Here is a 17,344-nt window from a genome sequence, read left to right as displayed (position 1 = left end):
TGAAACCATTAAATAAAAAAATAAAAAAAAAAACAAAAAAAAACCTACAAACTTCTTTAAGTTCATATATATGGAAATATGTGACACACAGAATCAGATGAGGCATTTATATATTAAATTTTAAATCTCCCAACTAATAATATATTAATATATATATATATATATATATTATCCGACAGAAACTAATTAATAAAAACAACAAATGACTTTGAGAAAGCCGTTGTCCAGCTGAGCTGTGTGGGTGGGACAAATCTAATATTCCTTCTTTAAATAAATACTTCTTGTTATGAATCCAATTCATAATTAAGCTCTTCGATCTTAATCACTGCCAATTAATCTCTCTCTTTTTCTTTGTTCCTTTTGTATTTCATCTTTGGGTATGGCTGCTTATCATATATCTTTATTATTACGCGGAGGCTGGTCATCATCAGCTGTGGCTGTGGGCTTTGCTATATGCATCCTTGTGCTATCGAATACCAGTACTTGTGGTGTTGCTGCTGCTCGTCAGATGGAGGAGATCCCGTCGCCGATGCCGAGAAGTCTTCTGGCAAATGAACTTGCTCCAACACCACCTATGGGGTAAGCCCTCCCTTTCTTTCTTTTTTCTATGTTAACAATCCTGCTTTTGGTGATTAAATTAATCACATTCATGCGCGCGCGTGTTGTTTTCTTTTTAAGTAATTGTATGATCAAATGCGCAGTACCAAAAATGTTCGGTCTTTCTTATCCCTTCCTCTTTAATTTGGTTAGGAATGATCAAAAACTTAATTAATTAGTTGAAAAATTATCTTTAAAATTAATGATCCTAATTATGTTTTTATGTCTAGAGTCTAGTGCATGCATGGCTCACGATGAGCCAACTAGTTTATTTAGATCCGATTATTAAAAAAGGACCATGTGATCCATCCGCATCTACTTGATTAGAGTCTTCTGAACTGAATATATTTTCGTTTAACTCCATAATAAAATTCTCATCATTCATACTTAAATGTTGATTAGTGTTTTAACTTATAAGTTAAAATCCTAATTTGTCTTTTAAAAAAATGGTTTTTTAGAGAGAGGTTATTGAGAGGGATGGTATATACAATCATTATACAAAATATAAATGGTTCGATTTAATCAAATAAAATTTGATATATAATTGAGTAAATGATCAATGGATTTTTTTATTAATTTTGTCATGTTTTAGAGTTTGGGTTATGTGAAAAATTCTAAAATTTCCCATGATAATTGAATAAAATGAAATTTATTGGTATTAGTATCTCGTTTATGTCATCCATTGACTCGAGGATCCTGGACCATATGGGGTTCAAGAATCTCGGAAATATGATTGGGATTGGGTACATTACCTCAACCACTTTCAATATAACTTTGACAACTCTATCTATCCACGTTGCTATCAAATTAGGTATTCCATTAAGAAGAAGAGATATCATAAATAAATACATTAAAATAAAGATAAAAAGCAGGCATTCTATAACTAGTGAAATTAATTATGTGGTCCTTTAAGAGCCATACGATTGGGTTTATAGTTCTGATGGCCCTAAATTGGGAGCTATCTCCTCCATCCGATCTTAAACATATGTGGATGATGAAGCCCACACAATATATATCTATATATCAAATACATAAAATATTTATTATTAATAAATTAAAAATATGAGGTTCAAGTTTGAAGAGGGGTCAAATATAATATGAATTTAAAGATAAGGGATCTAGTTGTCACGTATCTAGTCTAACATATATAGCTCTATGATTTTTTTTTTGGTCATGATGAATCCAATAATGTGTTGGGGATGCTCATATTACTTGTCGGCATTCGTAAAGTCTTGTGTTGAAGCCTAGGATCTCATCTCTCTTAGTGAGAATTATCTTCATTTAGAGTAGTTTTTTTTTTTTTTTACAAGATAGAATTCTACCTTAGCCTAATTTAAGTGTATATGTGTGTGAAGCTCCCTGGAGACTTGAACCCCGGCTCTTGCCCCCTCACACCCCATAAATACTTATACTTGTGGAGTGACCATCACATCAAAAATGTGCGGTGGTTTCATTTAGAGTAGTTAATATCTCTTTCAGTGACGACTATCTTTATTAGAACAGTAAATACCAAGTCCTTTTTATTGTTCACTTTTTCTTTTTATAGAAACAAATTTTCACTCTTTTTAAGAGCTAACATGTGACAGATTTGTTAAAAAAAAATATATATATATATATATATTTATATATAATTCAACTAGTTGAGATTTTTAGTACTTTTAAAAGAGATATTTAAGATTTAATTGCAATTCAGGTTAGACATTTTTAGGCCAGGCCCCAATGCCTACCGTCAAGTGACAAAATGTTCGCTTTTTCATATTGAAAAAAATCGCAAATTTTCCACGTTTAATGCGTGTTGGTGGAAAATATTTACTTACAGAAAACGATTTTTAATTTTCTTTTTCATGTGATTGTTGCTTGGAAAATGATTTAGAAAACTTTTTTCCAATATAACTTAAACCAAAAATCATCAAATTTTCATGTTAGTAGAAGAGGTGATGAGACTGTAGTTGTAGTGGTGGTAGTGGTACATAAAGTGGTGACAATGGTGCGCTGATAATGATGACAATAATGATAGTTGTTATATTGGTGGGGTTAGTTAACGTGGCAATACAAAATAGTAGATAAGGTTTAGAAAGTAAAAGGAATATTAAGACATGTATCATTTTCTGAAAATTAAAGAAATATTTTTAATTTTCTTTTAATAATTTTCTGTGATCCATTTATTTTTTCTGCCGTATATAATATGAAAAAAATGTGGATAATAATTTCGGACAAAATGTGAATTTCCAATACAGGAAAGAAAGGATTTAATCTTATTAATAAATGGGAATAAGACATGTACCAAACTTGCTTTTAGTCATGCAAGTGATATGAGGTTAAAATGTCTAACAAGTCATGCATATGATATAAGTAATGTGTTTGAACTTAGTGAGAGAGTGTAATTAGGTGTGTATGTTTAAATGTTTGTTTCTTAAAAAAAAAAGTCACACATGTGATATAACTTTCTTTTTCTTTTTTTTTTTCATAAAAAAGAAAAGAAAAGAAAAATGTCACGAGTGTTATCTCACAATCAAAGTCACAAGGAGATTGCCAGTTGATCAACTTTGGCCTTAATTTTCTTTTACTTCTTCTAAAAGAAAATAAGGATCCCTTCTCTTCTGGTGTACCAGTGCCATCCACGTCATCATCTCTAGTGTTTTTAATTTATTTAGGAAACACCAACATATAATAATTATTAGAGGGCAAGATCGATGTTCTGAGTCTAAACGCTGTACGTCCCATACATAAGATTTTTAAACTACTCTCTTTTTATAGTAGTGATATATAATTGATCTATAACTATTTTTTCTTCACCTTTTTTTTTTTTTTTTTTAATTTTTATTTATTTATTATTCTTAAAGAGCTTAAAGGCTTTTATTCATTGCTCTTGTACACTCTGTACTAGGTTTAAGCTATAGTCATTTTAGGACAGATATTTTGTCAATGTCTCCTCCACTGCACTAGAGGGAAGTAAACCCAAATTTCGAAACTCATTCTTACCATAAGTCCAATAACACAACGAATTTCATAATTTTGTTTTCAAAATTGATAAGCTACATTTTGTAATTCATTATAATAAAATTGATGTTAATAGTGGGCTCATATGATAAAGATGTTACAACAATTACAACTTGTTCGTAATGATCAACTCAGTTAGCAAAAGTAAATAAGTAAATTAATTTTTTTGATCCCTAGAATTTATTTCTTCGGATTTTATTTTATTTTATAGATAGAATAAGATTTATTGTTTTTTATTTTATTTTTTTTGGAATTCACACAAATTCATACTAGAGCATACGAAAAGCAGTAAGCATAAAAGCATGACATTTTAATTTTAATTGTTGATATAGTCTATTATGATTTATAATAAAAGTAGTGTCAATAGTGAGCTCAAAACAGAGAGCTTAACATTTTTTCTTTGTCTTGTCTTGTTTTGTTTTTGTTTCTGTTTTTGTTGAGATAGTTAGAAATATATACATTACTATGCTACTTGAGATTGGAAGGTGCCAATTGAGTTACAAGGCTCTTGACAAGTGCGTAACCTTCTTATATTGATTTATACTTGGCAATGTGATCAATCTTCTTCTTTTTCTTCTTCTTCTTCTTCTTCTTCTTCTTTTTTCTTTCTTTTTTTTATTTTTATTTTTATTTTATTTTATTTTTTTTGAAAACGCAATGTGATCAATCTAGTATAGCTCTTTGTGTGAAATTCTTTTCTTGTTCATGTTAAATAAGAATCGTGGAAAAAATGCAACTTCTGTCGTTCATATTTATATTTGTAATCAAATTGTAAGTTTGATCTTAAACTTGACTACAATATTGAGTTGTGATCAGATGGAATAGTTGGAATCACTTTGCCTGCCACATCCAAGAGGAATTGATCAGGGAAACAGGTAATCACATTGTCTATCATAAACATTTGTACGAACTACAAAGGAACTAAATTCGAATATGTATTCACAAGAGTTGTAGCTCAATGCAACTCAACAGAGATGTTTATGATTCGAATTTCCTATCCCGTTATAACTATCAAAATTTTTGGAAATTTTTTTTTTTTGAATAGGTTTTTTTATAATTAAAAAAAATTGAACATGTATTATATGTTTTATTCCATTATTACAGCGGATGCAATGGTGTCAACCGGACTTGCAGCACTGGGATATAAGTATATAAATCTAGGTAATTAATAAGCAGCTGCGTTGAGTAGTTATTATAATTAAATTAAAATTATCGTTTCAGAATTAGCTAATCGTTTCTTCCCTCTATTTTTTTTTTTTTTTTTTGGGGGGGTGGGGGGTTTGTGTTTTAAACATTTTTTAGATGATTGCTGGGCTCAACTCAATAGAGACTCTAAGGTATATGTGCTTCACCGTTACCCTTTTTCCTTTAAATTATTAGTTTATTTGTCCTTAAAGGGTCACATTCTATTTTATTGGTATAATTAATTGTACTTCTATCAAAGTACAAAAAACTTCGAGAGTAAAAATTTTAAGCTTCAATAATTTATTAGTTCTAAGTAGTTAAATAACATTTCATAAGTTCTGTCAATCTTTTTTAACAAAATATTAATTCTGGCAGGGAAATTTGGTACCTAAGGCTTCAACGTTTCCCTCTGGAATAAAGGCATTAGCAGATTATGTCCATAGTAAAGGGTTGAAACTTGGGATCTATTCTGATGCTGGGTAATGATTTCGTGAATCAATTTTTTATTTTATTAACAATGTAGTACTGTATAATAATTTTAAGTACCAAAAATTTCGTTCATCTCCACAATCTATATATTATCAGCCAGTGTTTATCAATATATATACATACATGTGTAGAAATGAGACATGCAGTAGACAAATGCCCGGATCACTAGGTTATGAGGAACAAGATGCAAATACTTTTGCTTCCTGGGTAAGATTAATTCCTTTTTAAAAGTACTGATTCTTAAGTATTGCCCTAGTTATTAACATTTAGCTTTTAGCTTTGGGTCTTCTAATTGCGACTTTTTGGTGTTTCCAACGGAGACGTTAGTGTTTAAATCTCCATTTTCCAACTATCAAATTATTTATTAAAAAAAATTAACTTCTACAAACAATTTCATTAGGCTAATTCAGAATTTATCCTATACACAGAGGGTTGACTACTTGAAGTATGATAACTGTTATAATGATGGCACAAGCCCAAAGGAAAGGTATTGCTTCAAAATACACAAGCTTCTGTTGTTATTTTGAATATTTTGTAGACTTTCATATTATGAAATTCGAATTTATATGATTTGAACAAGAACTAGGGGCCCATGGTTAGGAATCCAACAATCTATAAAACTAAATTCTTTTGCAAGAATAACATTATAGTATTAGTATGGACTAAACATTTGTAAAGCATTACAGTTTTAGGAAAGTCCCATTCTTCCTTTGCATAATCTTTATAGCTTTAATCATACTTGCTTATAATGTGTAATAGGTACCCAAAAATGAGCAAAGCTTTATTGAATTCTGGAAGACCCATCTTCTTCTCTCTATGTGAATGGTGAGTTACATAGTGATGTTTACATTACATCAAGCAATTTTTGCTATTTATATAACATTACATGATTTCCATAACATTGTTTTGCAGAACATACAACAGATCATGGTTTTGTAATTGGTAGAAAACTTTTTTTTTTTTTTTGGGTTGAATATATATTGCAGTGAATATTAATGTGTAGTCGACGGTGACACTTTTTTATTTTTGTATTTATTAAATTTGTTGCCAACTTCAGGGGACAAGAAGACCCTGCGACTTGGGCTGCAAGGATCGGAAATAGTTGGAGAACGACAGGAGATATTCAGGATAGCTGGGAGAGGTAAGATAAGAAAGTGCCACTTCATATAATTTTTGCAAGCCAAATGTTAGTCAATATCATAGTTTAAGATATAACTTTGATTCAATAGATTTGTTACTAGTGTTTTATTTTTTAATATAAAACATTTACACAAAATAGGTTTTCCTCTATTTCAATTTTAATTGAGTGTATTCATTCTACAATATAAGAACATTTCAAATGGTAAACATAGCATCAACTCAAGTTCTAGTATTTCCAATGCTATCATAAGATATGGTAAATACTAAATAAACATGGTACTGTATGTGCTTCCCAAAAAAAGTGAAACTATTAAAATTGAAATGTAAGTTAAATAAGCTAAAATAAACTCATCCAAATATGCTTGTAGCTATGGTACAATTTCAGCTTCAATTTTTAATTTTGCCACAAAATTTGAAAATAATGAAATAAGTTCCTTGTTATATATTCTCATGATTCAATCTAAGAGAAGTATTTTTACATGTGTTTTTTAGCATGATATCTCGTGCAGATCAAAACGACAAATGGGCATCTTATGCTGGACCAGGAGGATGGAATGGTACTAAACTTTATTTATTTACTATTTAATCTATAAACCCATTTTTTATGTATAATTTTAAACAATAAAAACTTGAACTTTATATATTTGATTGATGACATAGTTATTGATCTTTGATTGTCTTAAAATTTTGTAAGTATAAAAAATATTTGAAGATTATGTAATCCAACAGTGGATTAGTCAAAATTTGAATCCAATAAAAAATATTGAATAGTGTAATATTACTTTTATATGTGTGTGTGTGTTGTCAGCTATGGAAGGAAAAAGGGCACGCAAGCATATGTCATTCTAGACGTTATCATAATTACAGTCATTGATTTTGTTCTCTATCATTTCCATATGCATTACCCAAAATTTTGACATGAATCCTCTATTATTCGAGTAATAAGAAATAATTCAGAGGATTGTTTGTTTCTCTTATGATAAATAAGAAATTATGAGTTGTGTAAGCCCTCCATTTTCAAGTGATCGAGGTCGTACCACGTAGCCCCTTGGCTTCAAAATGTAAAAGTAACTTATGATAGTGTCAGTTTTTGAATAATAAATGGTAAGTCAGTTTTCCAACTAACTAATTGGTTTCAGATCCTGATATGCTTGAAGTTGGAAATGGAGGAATGACAACAGAGGAGTACCGTGCACATTTCAGTATATGGGCGTTAGCTAAGGTAGTCTGGCAAATATTACTAAATTTTTTTTGAAATCATTCATATACCACATTTTAAATTAGAATGTCAGTTTTTAAAATATGCAGTTGATCAAACCAGTGTTTTGTTCATGTTTATAGGCTCCTTTATTGATTGGATGCGATATTCGATCAATGGACAATATGACATTTGAATTACTAAGCAACAAGGAAGTTATTGCAGTTAATCAAGGTACATCAGAAACATTGCTTATCTTCCCAAATAAATCTGAAATTACTTACGATGCTATATTTGGACAGATAAACTTGGAGTTCAAGGGAAAAAGGTTAAGAAGGATGGAGATTTAGAGGTGAGCTTTTATCATATTATTTTCATTAGTATGTAGCCCTGTGCACATGCTCAGATACAATTAAAAATAATTACATTAATTATATAGTTCAAATTATATTTTTTTAGAAGAGGTTCAAATTATACATGGAATTAACTTATACTTTTATAAAATTATACATTTCTAAAATATGTAATGGTTTCTCATTATATATATATATATATATATGATTTAGAATTTAATTGGTTTTAGACTTTCGATTTTTGCACCTAATAATTCACTTATCACAAAAATTAAAAACTTAGATGGACACATGGTGGAAAATTGGACTACAATTCAAATCTAATTTAGAATCTAATTGTATTTGGACTCTTCAATTTTTACATTCAAAAATTCACTTGGCATAAAATTAAAAATTAAATGGGACACGTGGCGCAAAATTGAGAATCCAATTAAAATCTAATTGGATTTTCTCTAAATTTTGGCTATTAGTATTGATGATGCACAAGAATCAGTAGATTGGATGCTCCGGGCTACAGCAGTGGCTTGATGACCTGAAGAGAAAAAAGAGACTGTCAAGAGTGACCGGTGTGAACTAGTCAAGGACAATACGATGGTTAAGTCAGTTTTCTCTTTAGAACATAAGGATGGTGAATTAGTGAGTAGTAGAACTTACCTTGGTTCAATAAGACTTGATCCTTTTATAGAGAGTTAGGAAACTTGTTCGGATCCATTATCATCATAGGGGATGTGTGGAGTTAATGGAGAAAATGGAGCGGATTTCGAGGAATCCTCCCCACATTCTAGAATGGCAGATCGTGGTCTGATTGCATAGAACCTGTAGAAAGCTCCTTTGAAATTGGCTAAGTGTTGTTTCATCGTCCATGCCCTTGTGCCATGGACGACCATCCTGATTTGGACGATCATGATATTCATGGATGGACCTGGTTCATGTTTGTGGTGCTTCTGTTGGGCTTCCTTCCTTATAAAACGTTCTGGACGCGATCTGGTCATGGACGACTACCGTGGATGAACTAAACTTAATTTGAACCCCCATCAGTTCCCCCTTGTCCTTATGTCATCCATATCACTGTTACCTTGACACGTGGCGATTTTTTTATTGGTTGAAAGGATTTTCCAAGTGGCATGTCAGGGTGATTTGGGATCAGACGTCTTGGATGTTGACACGTGGCGTAATCCTAACAGTCCACAGGTTGCGTTGTTTCGTTCTTCAAAAAATTGCCACGTGGCATATTCTGGTTTGCTTGCGTCATTTTAGTGTCCCACCGTGTTGCCTATAAATAGGGGAATACCTTTCCTACCCTCTCACATTTCTCATATTTTCTTCTCTGACATCAATCGTCCTTCGCTCCTCGTCTAGAAGTTTTCTTCCATCCTTAGTCCTCTTCATTTAGAACCAGGTATCCTCTTTTCTTCGTTTGTAGGTTTTCTTTAGAATTCTTTACAAAATGGCTGAGATAGTAGTGTCTTTGTCTAGTGATAGGGATGAGAGAGAGATAGACAAGTACCAGGATGAGAGCAATAGTAGTGATAGCAGTAGCGAGAGTAATAGTAGTGGTAGTGACTCTATGGATGAGCAGTACTCGTCTGGAGTCCTTGGAGTTCCCTTAAAGGTTCTTCAGGAGGAGTTGAGGCAGAGGGCAGCATCTAGGTCATTCGTTGGTCTGTCCACCAGTGCCCAACCATCCTTCCCTTCCTCTAGTGAGGAGGAGGACATTTTGTATTGCTGCACCATGGACATTCCTTCAAAAATAGATGAGAAAAGGCTTTATGCACTTAGGGATAAATACCAAATCTCGGACGAGGTTAATCCTCATCTTGCCACTCCTGGTGAATGGTGTTGTACCTCGAATTCAGGGGTTGTCATATATAAGGCTTACTTGTTAGGGGGTCTTAGGTTGCCTCTGAATGCTTTTGCTAGGGAGCTTCTCCATAGGTTAGGTATAGGACTAAACCAACTCAACCTCGATGCATGGAGGATCATTGTGTCCATGCAAGTGCTATGGAGAGAGGTTTTTGATGGGAACCGTCCTCTTACTGTGGATGAGTTCTTATATTGTTATAAACCCTTTGAAATAAGCAAATCTTTAGGTTTCTACTAGTTTTTAGCTAGGGGTTCTAGTTGTAGGTTAATAAGGTCCCTTCCCTCGTTTGATAAGAGGTGGAAGACGATGTTCTTCTTCGTCTCTGGGTATTGGGCAGGGAGCCCTTTTGAGGTAGGCATGGACCTATTTCCTCCTTACACCGGTGAGATGGGTCATCTGCGTTCCAAGGGTATGTTACCTTTTTTAGCTCATCTTACTTATTCTATCATACTTGTCTAACTTCATTTTTTTTCTTTATTTTTCAGTTGTAAGACGACCTTCCCTGACCAACTTCTTCCTAAACCGCGTCCAACAAATGCATTCCTTTGTTGACAGGACCTTCTATTCCTTAGTGACGCTTCGCCGTCTAGCAACTTGGGGGCTTGGACTTGAACCTACAGAAGAAGCATTAGCCCACAAGCTTACTACTCGTCAATGTAAGTTATTTATTTTCTTACAATTTTGCTTGTTCCTACTCATTTAGTTCGTCTAGACTCTGATGAACTATGAAGGAAAATAAGGGGAAATGTCTTGCTGCTGGTGATGAGGTTGTCCAATTTAGGGACAGGGTCCCTATCTAGACTCGTCCACCTGCTGGCCACATTGAAGCTCATCCTTCCAGCCTCGTTGGAAAAAAGGAAGACTGTGTCTAAGAAACTGGACATAGGTAACCTTTCTAGCCGTCAAGGTAATAAGAAGCAGAAGGTTGATTCTTCAATGCCGTCCACCACTCTTATCGTGGTTCTTAACCCTGCCGTTCCTACTGCTAAATCTATGGTCCCCAAGATCGATGCTTCCCTCACTCGTCTTGATGCAAAACCGTCTAACCCTTCTCTTAAAGCCCTTCTTTTTGACGACGGTCCCTTGACTCTTCTAAGGAGTGAGAACCTAGCTTGGAATAGTTTCAAGCAAGTGGTGAGAAATGAGGACGTCTCCATATGCTACGATATGTCCATCAAGGAATTCGAGCATTCCACAATCCATGATCTCTTCAAGGTAACTTTTCTTCGTCCATATTAAGTCATGTACTTCATCTTCAAGTAACCTTTTGACGATACATATTTTGCATATACTGCACGTTATGACTAAGTTCATGGCGGCGTCCAGGCAAGTCGTGTATTTGGATAAAGAGAGGATCAGGATGAAGACGAAGATAAGGGACATGGAGGAGTCAAGTCGTAAGGTTGGGGAGAGGAGGAAGTTGGCGGATGAGGTGAAAGAGTTGAAGAACCTTGCTGAGGAGTTGAAGGTGGACATTGTCGAGAAGGATACTTGTCTGGACCATCTTTAGAAGCAGAATGACGAGCTCAGGTCCTCTCTGAGTAAATCTAAAGACGAGGTCATCAAGGAATTCAAGACATCAGTTAGTTTACTGACCTCCTGGACAAGAAATACGCTGCGAGCTTCGAGGACTTCTGTATAGATGCCGTCGAAGCTTTTCCTGGGGTGGATTTTGATTCCATCAAGCTCTTCACTATAGCTAAGAGTTCCTTGCCCCAGACTAGCTCAGAGGATGTAAATATTGAAGACGATGCCTTTACCCCTCATCCCATGAAGGACGACTGAAAGTCTGGGGGTGTTGCCCTTAGTGGTTTATCCTAGTAGTTTAATTTGTAAGCAAAAATTTATTTTCGTCATCATCATTTTCTTTTCTCTTTTTTTTTTTTTTGGGGGGGGGGGGGGGGGTCCATTGTTCTGGACCATTTTAAATTTCTCCAAGTACATTTACTTCGTCCATGTTTAAGGACGGAAGTTTTATACACTTTCCTTTTTGGGCTTATTACTTTAAGGGTTTTTGGATGGTGGTCATCTACCCTTTTTATTTTTAAATACAAATCTCATCTATCTTTGTTTGTTTTTATCCCTTTTGTTGCTAGCTTTATTGTTCAAGTATTCATTTGTCCGTGGTTTGGACTTCACTTATTTAGGGACTTTGAAATGGTTAAGTGTTTGCTCGTCCATTATTGGGACTTCACTTGAGATAAGACATGATGGGAGTGGTCCAGTTGGCTTCTCAATCTATATGATGTACCTCTGGAATGTCTATATCAACTGCGAGTCTCCCTATTAGGACTTCACTCCAAGCGACTTAGCTAACTCTAAACCTTTGAGGAGGGCTTCATACTCAGATTCGTTGTTAGTCGTCTGGAATTGTAGACGTATTACATACTCTAGACGATCTCCTTTGGGTGATTGCAAGATTATACCAACTCCTCCCACATACTGAGTAGACGAATCATCCACGTGGACAATCCATTGTTTTGCCCCATGGTCTTTACTCTGCTAATCATGGACTCTGCTAATCATGGGCAGGACTGAATTTTGCGATAAAGTCTACGAGTACTTTTATTGCTTCTCTAGGGTGATATCTTACGTCAAACTCACTGAGTTTTATTGCCTACTAGATCAGTCGTATAGTTGCTTCCAGCTTATTCATAGCCTTCTTGAGCAAATGATCTATCGAGACGTTGATGATGTGAGCTTGGAAATAAGGCCTGAGTTTTCTTGCTGCTGTTACCAATGAAAAAGCTAACTTTTCTGTTGGCGGGTATCATCCTTTAGCCCCTCTTAAGGCCTTGCTGGTGTAGTAGATGGGCTTCTACACCTTTCCTTCTTCCCTAATTAAGGCTGAGCTCACTGTATGAGGGGACACCACTAGGTACAGATATAACTCTTCACCTGGTTTGGACGGGCTCAACAACGGAGTTGAAGTGAGTTTTCTTACTATTGTTACCAATGAGAAGGCTAACTTTTCTATTGGCGGGTGTCGTCCTTCAGCTCCTCTTAAGGCCTTGCTGGTGTAGTAGATGGGCTTCTTCACCTTTTCTTCTTCCCTAATTAAGGCTGAGCTCACTGCATAAGGGGACATCGCTAGGTACAGATATAACTCTTCACCTGGTTTGGACAGGCTCAACAACGTAGTTGAAGTGAGATACGCCTTAAGGTCTTCAAATGTCTGTTAACACTCGTCCGTCCATTCAAATGCTTTCCTTAACACTCTGAAAAATGATACACTTATCAGTAGCTTTTGAAACGAACCTGTTGAGAGCTGCTACTTGTCCAGTAAGGCTTTGGACTTCTTTGACATTCTTTGGGGGCTCCATGCTTAGTATCGCTTGGATTTTGTTAGGATTCGCTTCAATTCCCCTCTGTGAAACCATAAAACCAAAGAACTTTCCTAATGAAACTTTGAAGGCATATTTGCTCGGATTCAACTTCATGTTGTATCATCTAAGCATGTTAAAAGTCTCTTGGAGGTCGTCCAAGTGCTACGTTTCCTTTGCGCTTTTGACCAGCATGTCGTCCATGTACACTTCAACATTTTGCCCAATTTGTGGACGAAACATATGGTTGACTAGCCTCTGATAAGTGGCTCCTGCATTTTTCAGATCAGAAGGCATTACTTTGTAACAAAACAAAAAAAACATTACTTTGTAACAGAACAAACCTTGACTTGTGATGAAGGATGTTTTCTCCTGGTTTGCCTCGTCCATCTTGATCTGATTATACCCCGAGAATGCGTCCATGAAACTCAACAATTGGTGTCCGGCTATTGAGTCGGTCGTCTTATAATGACATTATATGAAGATGAACAATCCACAACAAGGAAGTTTACTTCCTTATTGATTTGTCGTGGGTAAGAGTTGACAACGATTGGTAAGGAGATAGTGCCTACTGGTAGAACCTCAATTCCTCCAAACCCAATCAAAGGCATATTCACTGGACAAAGTAATTCCTTATTAATTCTCATTTGCTGGAAGGCTGGATAGTAGAGGATATTCACTGAACTCCCATTATCTACTAACACTTTTCTTGTTGTGTAATTTGCAATCGTCAAAGTGATAACAATTGCATCTTCATAAGGATGATGCAGTCTTCTTGCATCTTCGTTCGTGAAAGTAATAGTAGGCTCGTCTACTTTGGACATCCTTGGTGGGAGGTCAGTGAGTTGAACATTCTAAACTACCTGCAAGTAAGTCTTCTTGGTTTTGGACGAGCTCCCGGTTGACATTCCCCTTACAATAACCCTTATTTCTCCTAGTGGCTGACACATTGACTCTTCCGCTTTGCCTTTCAATGGTTGCCTTTTGTCTTTGTGGTCTTGTCCAAGGAAATTCTTCAATTTTCCTTGCTTAATGAGAACTTCAATTTGCTGCTTCAAATCATAACACTTGTCCGTTTCATGTCCATGATCTCGGTGGAAGCAACAGTACTTGTTTTTGTTTCGTTTTCTAGGATCTCCTTTCATCTTCTCTGGCCATTTCAAGGACAAGTCATCTTTGATTTGCATCAACACTTGGTCAAGTGGGGTATTCAAGGGAGTGTAGTTGGAATATCATCCTGAGGATAATCCTGCTTTCCTGTCGTCTCGATCTCTTTTCTCCCCTGTCTTCGCCTTCTTTGGACAAGGGCCTTGCTCTGGATGGTGTACATATCCAGCTTCCACTCGTTCAGCCTTTTTTTTTTTCTTGGCAATAATCACATCCTTAACATTTATGAAACTTTAGGCTAAGTGTATCAATTTGGCTATCGTCTGACTCTTGGTCATACAACTTGTGGATGAACAAATCCGAAGTAACTCCATTGTAGAAGGTTGCTAAGAGGATCTTATCGTCCATCTTGTCTACCAACAGGGCTTCCCAGTTAAAACGACTGATGAAAGTCCGAAGACTCTCGTTTTCTCCTTGCTCTATGTTTAGTAAACTAGATGAGGAACGCTTATGCCTTTGGCCTTCGACGAAGTTGTTGACGAACAACTTACTTAACTCTTGGAATGAAGTTATGGTGTTTGGTGGTAGTTTACCAAACCACACCCTGGCTGGGCCTATCAACTTGATAGGAAAGACTCTGCACATGATTACATCTGGTATGCCTTGCAGATGCATGGTCATCTTGAACGTGGCGATATGATCGTAAGGGTCTCGCGTTCCATCATATGAGTCCAAGGTAGGCATTTTGAACTTGGGGGGTAAAGGATGACTGTGATGGACATGGTGAAGGGAGAGTCAGTTCTATGGATGAGATCATCCACATGGTTTGCTCTCCTTATGGAGTCCTTCATCTCCTCCATGGCTTTCTTCATCTGGTCCATTTCTCTCTCCAAGTGTGGCACCATCCGAGTGATGGTACCTCTGGACTGATCTCCTCCTTTAACACTGTTCTTCGCCCCTCTGTTTTCTGAATTTTGCCCGTGCTCCTCGCCGCGTCGCTGTCGACGTTGTCTGTTGACTTCTCTAGTTAACTCCTGGTTTTGTTACATCAAGTCTGCCATTGCAGCTGCTATGGACTGTAGCTATTGTTGGACAGACAGCAGTGGTGGTATTGGTGCACAATTTGGATGACTGGAGACATTTCCACTCTCCTGGTGTTTTGGAGTGGTGGCCATCGATTTAGTCTGAACCATGTAGCCTTTTTTGTCTTGGAAAACAAGGTGGTTAACACATAGAAACTTTGCTTACTCCCCACAGACAACACTAATTGATGATGCACAAGAATCAGTAGGCTTGATGCTCCAGGCTACGGTGGTGGCTTGATGACCTAAAGAGAAAAAAGAGACTGTCAAGAGTGACTGGTGTGAACCGGCCAAGAACTCTCTGATGGTTAAGTCAGTTTTCTCTTTAAAACACAAGGATGGTGAATTAGTGAGTAGTAGAACTTAGCTTGGTTGAATGAGACTTGATCATTTTATAGAGAGTTGGGAGTGAGTCTACTTGTTCAGATCCACTATCATCATGGGGGATGTGTGAGTTAATGGAGAAAATGGAGTGGATTTCGAGGAATCCTCCCTGCGTTTTGAATGGCAGATCGTGGTCTAATTGCATAGAACCTGTAGAAAGCTCCTTTGAAATTGGCTAAGTGTTGTTTGGTCGTCCATGCCCTTGTGCCATGGACGACTATTATGATTTGGACAATTACGATATTCATGGATGGACACTGTTCATGTTTGTGGTGCTTTTGTTGGGCTTCCTTCCTTATTAAACGTTCTGGATGCGATCTAGTCATGGACGAACTAAACTTAATTTAAACCCCCATCAAGTATATATATATAAATTTATCATATATGAATCCATGTTTATACACGTGACATTTTGTGCATGTATAACTGGCTAAATCATGGGCATCAACTAAAAAAAAAAAATGAAACAAAAGGTTGAGCAAATAATAATCGACTGTTACTGCTAGAATTTGCATTGCATAAATGGAGTCAATCAATTCTTCATCCATAGTTAAACGTCTAATTATAGTATAAGATATAATTACATAAAATTTTTAAAAATAAAACTTGTATGTAGGTTTGGGCTGGTCCTCTCAGTGATAACAAGGTAGCAATAATCCTGTGGAACAGAGGTTTATCAAAGGCTACGGTTACTGCTTATTGGTCTGATATAGGCCTCAAACCAGAAACTGTTGTCAGTGCACGAGATTTATGGGCGGTAAGATTTGTAAGTTGTAACTAGGATTTGATTTGATTTGATTTTTTTCCAAAAATGCGAGAAGGCATATTATACTCTTCTATACTGTTATTTAGAGCTTCCTTGATTTGTGCAGCATTCAACACAATCATCCGCACAGGGACAATTCTCACTCGAAAAAAAGAAAAAGAAAAAATCAGTTCAGGGACAACTCTCTGCCAATTTGGAGTCCCATGCTTGTAAAATGTATGTCTTAACTCCTCAATAAAGATGGACTTCGTCCGACCTATTTCAAGGCAATCAGATAGATATGACTTGTAATATCTGGTGGTTTGTTTAAATCACTTAACAGACTGATCATTTAAATATAAAAATAATGGATGGGAGTAGATTATAACAAATTAATTTGGAAAACACATTGTTTCATTCTTGGAGGCCCTACTGGCTGCTATTTTGCTCATATTTTGCCAAAACATATAACATAAAACAGATCAAATAGCCTCCTAAGAAATACTTTGCTTCACCATTGTAAAGTCCAAGATCCATAATCCAAAAAATTGCATATATGAGAAAAATGAGAGACACCCATATCGATTTTCACTCAATAAAGTGGAAACTACCAATTTCATAAGAAAAGAAAAGAAAAGGAGGGACAACCGTACAGAGTTGTGGTTGTTGATCGTTTTTCTTCATTGAGTGAACCTAGATCCTGGAAACTTCTTGTTTGTTGATGAACTTGCTCCCTCCTTCACTATTGTTTAGATTAGATTCGACATCATCTTGAACATCAAGGCATACAACTCTTCTTTGTTGGCGTTGGGGTTCATTGGATTCTGTCACTGACCCACTTTGTAGATTGTTTTTTTTAATACAATTTACCCATGGC

The 17,344-nt window shown here is 35.7% G+C and overlaps 1 protein-coding gene across 5 annotated transcripts; it reads left to right on the top strand.

Annotated features, from left to right (window-relative positions):
• Nucleotides 1-206: 206 nt before the first annotated feature.
• LOC126701650 (alpha-galactosidase-like) lies at nucleotides 207-16,872 on the top strand. 5 transcript variants are annotated; one of them, XR_007647445.1, is made up of 16 exons: nucleotides 207-579; nucleotides 4,414-4,472; nucleotides 4,702-4,758; nucleotides 4,900-4,934; nucleotides 5,158-5,261; nucleotides 5,403-5,478; nucleotides 5,700-5,758; nucleotides 6,031-6,096; nucleotides 6,329-6,412; nucleotides 6,904-6,968; nucleotides 7,551-7,633; nucleotides 7,753-7,843; nucleotides 7,912-7,961; nucleotides 10,382-10,482; nucleotides 10,558-11,041; nucleotides 11,153-11,697. XR_007647445.1 is itself a non-coding variant. In XM_050399943.1 (15 exons), the coding sequence occupies exons 1-14, from the start codon at nucleotides 380-382 to the stop codon at nucleotides 10,436-10,438; spliced, it is 1,086 nt and encodes a 361-aa protein (XP_050255900.1). In that variant the 5' UTR covers nucleotides 207-379; the 3' UTR covers nucleotides 10,439-10,482; nucleotides 16,339-16,479. The 5 variants fall into 5 exon arrangements, 4 of the variants coding, with proteins under 4 accessions (XP_050255900.1, XP_050255898.1, XP_050255901.1 ...); XM_050399943.1 differs by lacking the exons at nucleotides 10,558-11,041; nucleotides 11,153-11,697 and adding an exon at nucleotides 16,339-16,479; XM_050399941.1 differs by lacking the exons at nucleotides 10,382-10,482; nucleotides 10,558-11,041; nucleotides 11,153-11,697 and adding exons at nucleotides 16,339-16,488; nucleotides 16,595-16,872 and having other exon boundaries at nucleotides 208-579.
• Nucleotides 16,873-17,344: the final 472 nt, after the last annotated feature.

Source organism: Quercus robur, chromosome 10 (genome assembly GCF_932294415.1).
Source record: "Quercus robur chromosome 10, dhQueRobu3.1, whole genome shotgun sequence".
Lineage (NCBI taxonomy): Eukaryota > Viridiplantae > Streptophyta > Magnoliopsida > Fagales > Fagaceae > Quercus > Quercus robur.
This window is presented reverse-complemented; position numbering and strand designations above follow the sequence as displayed.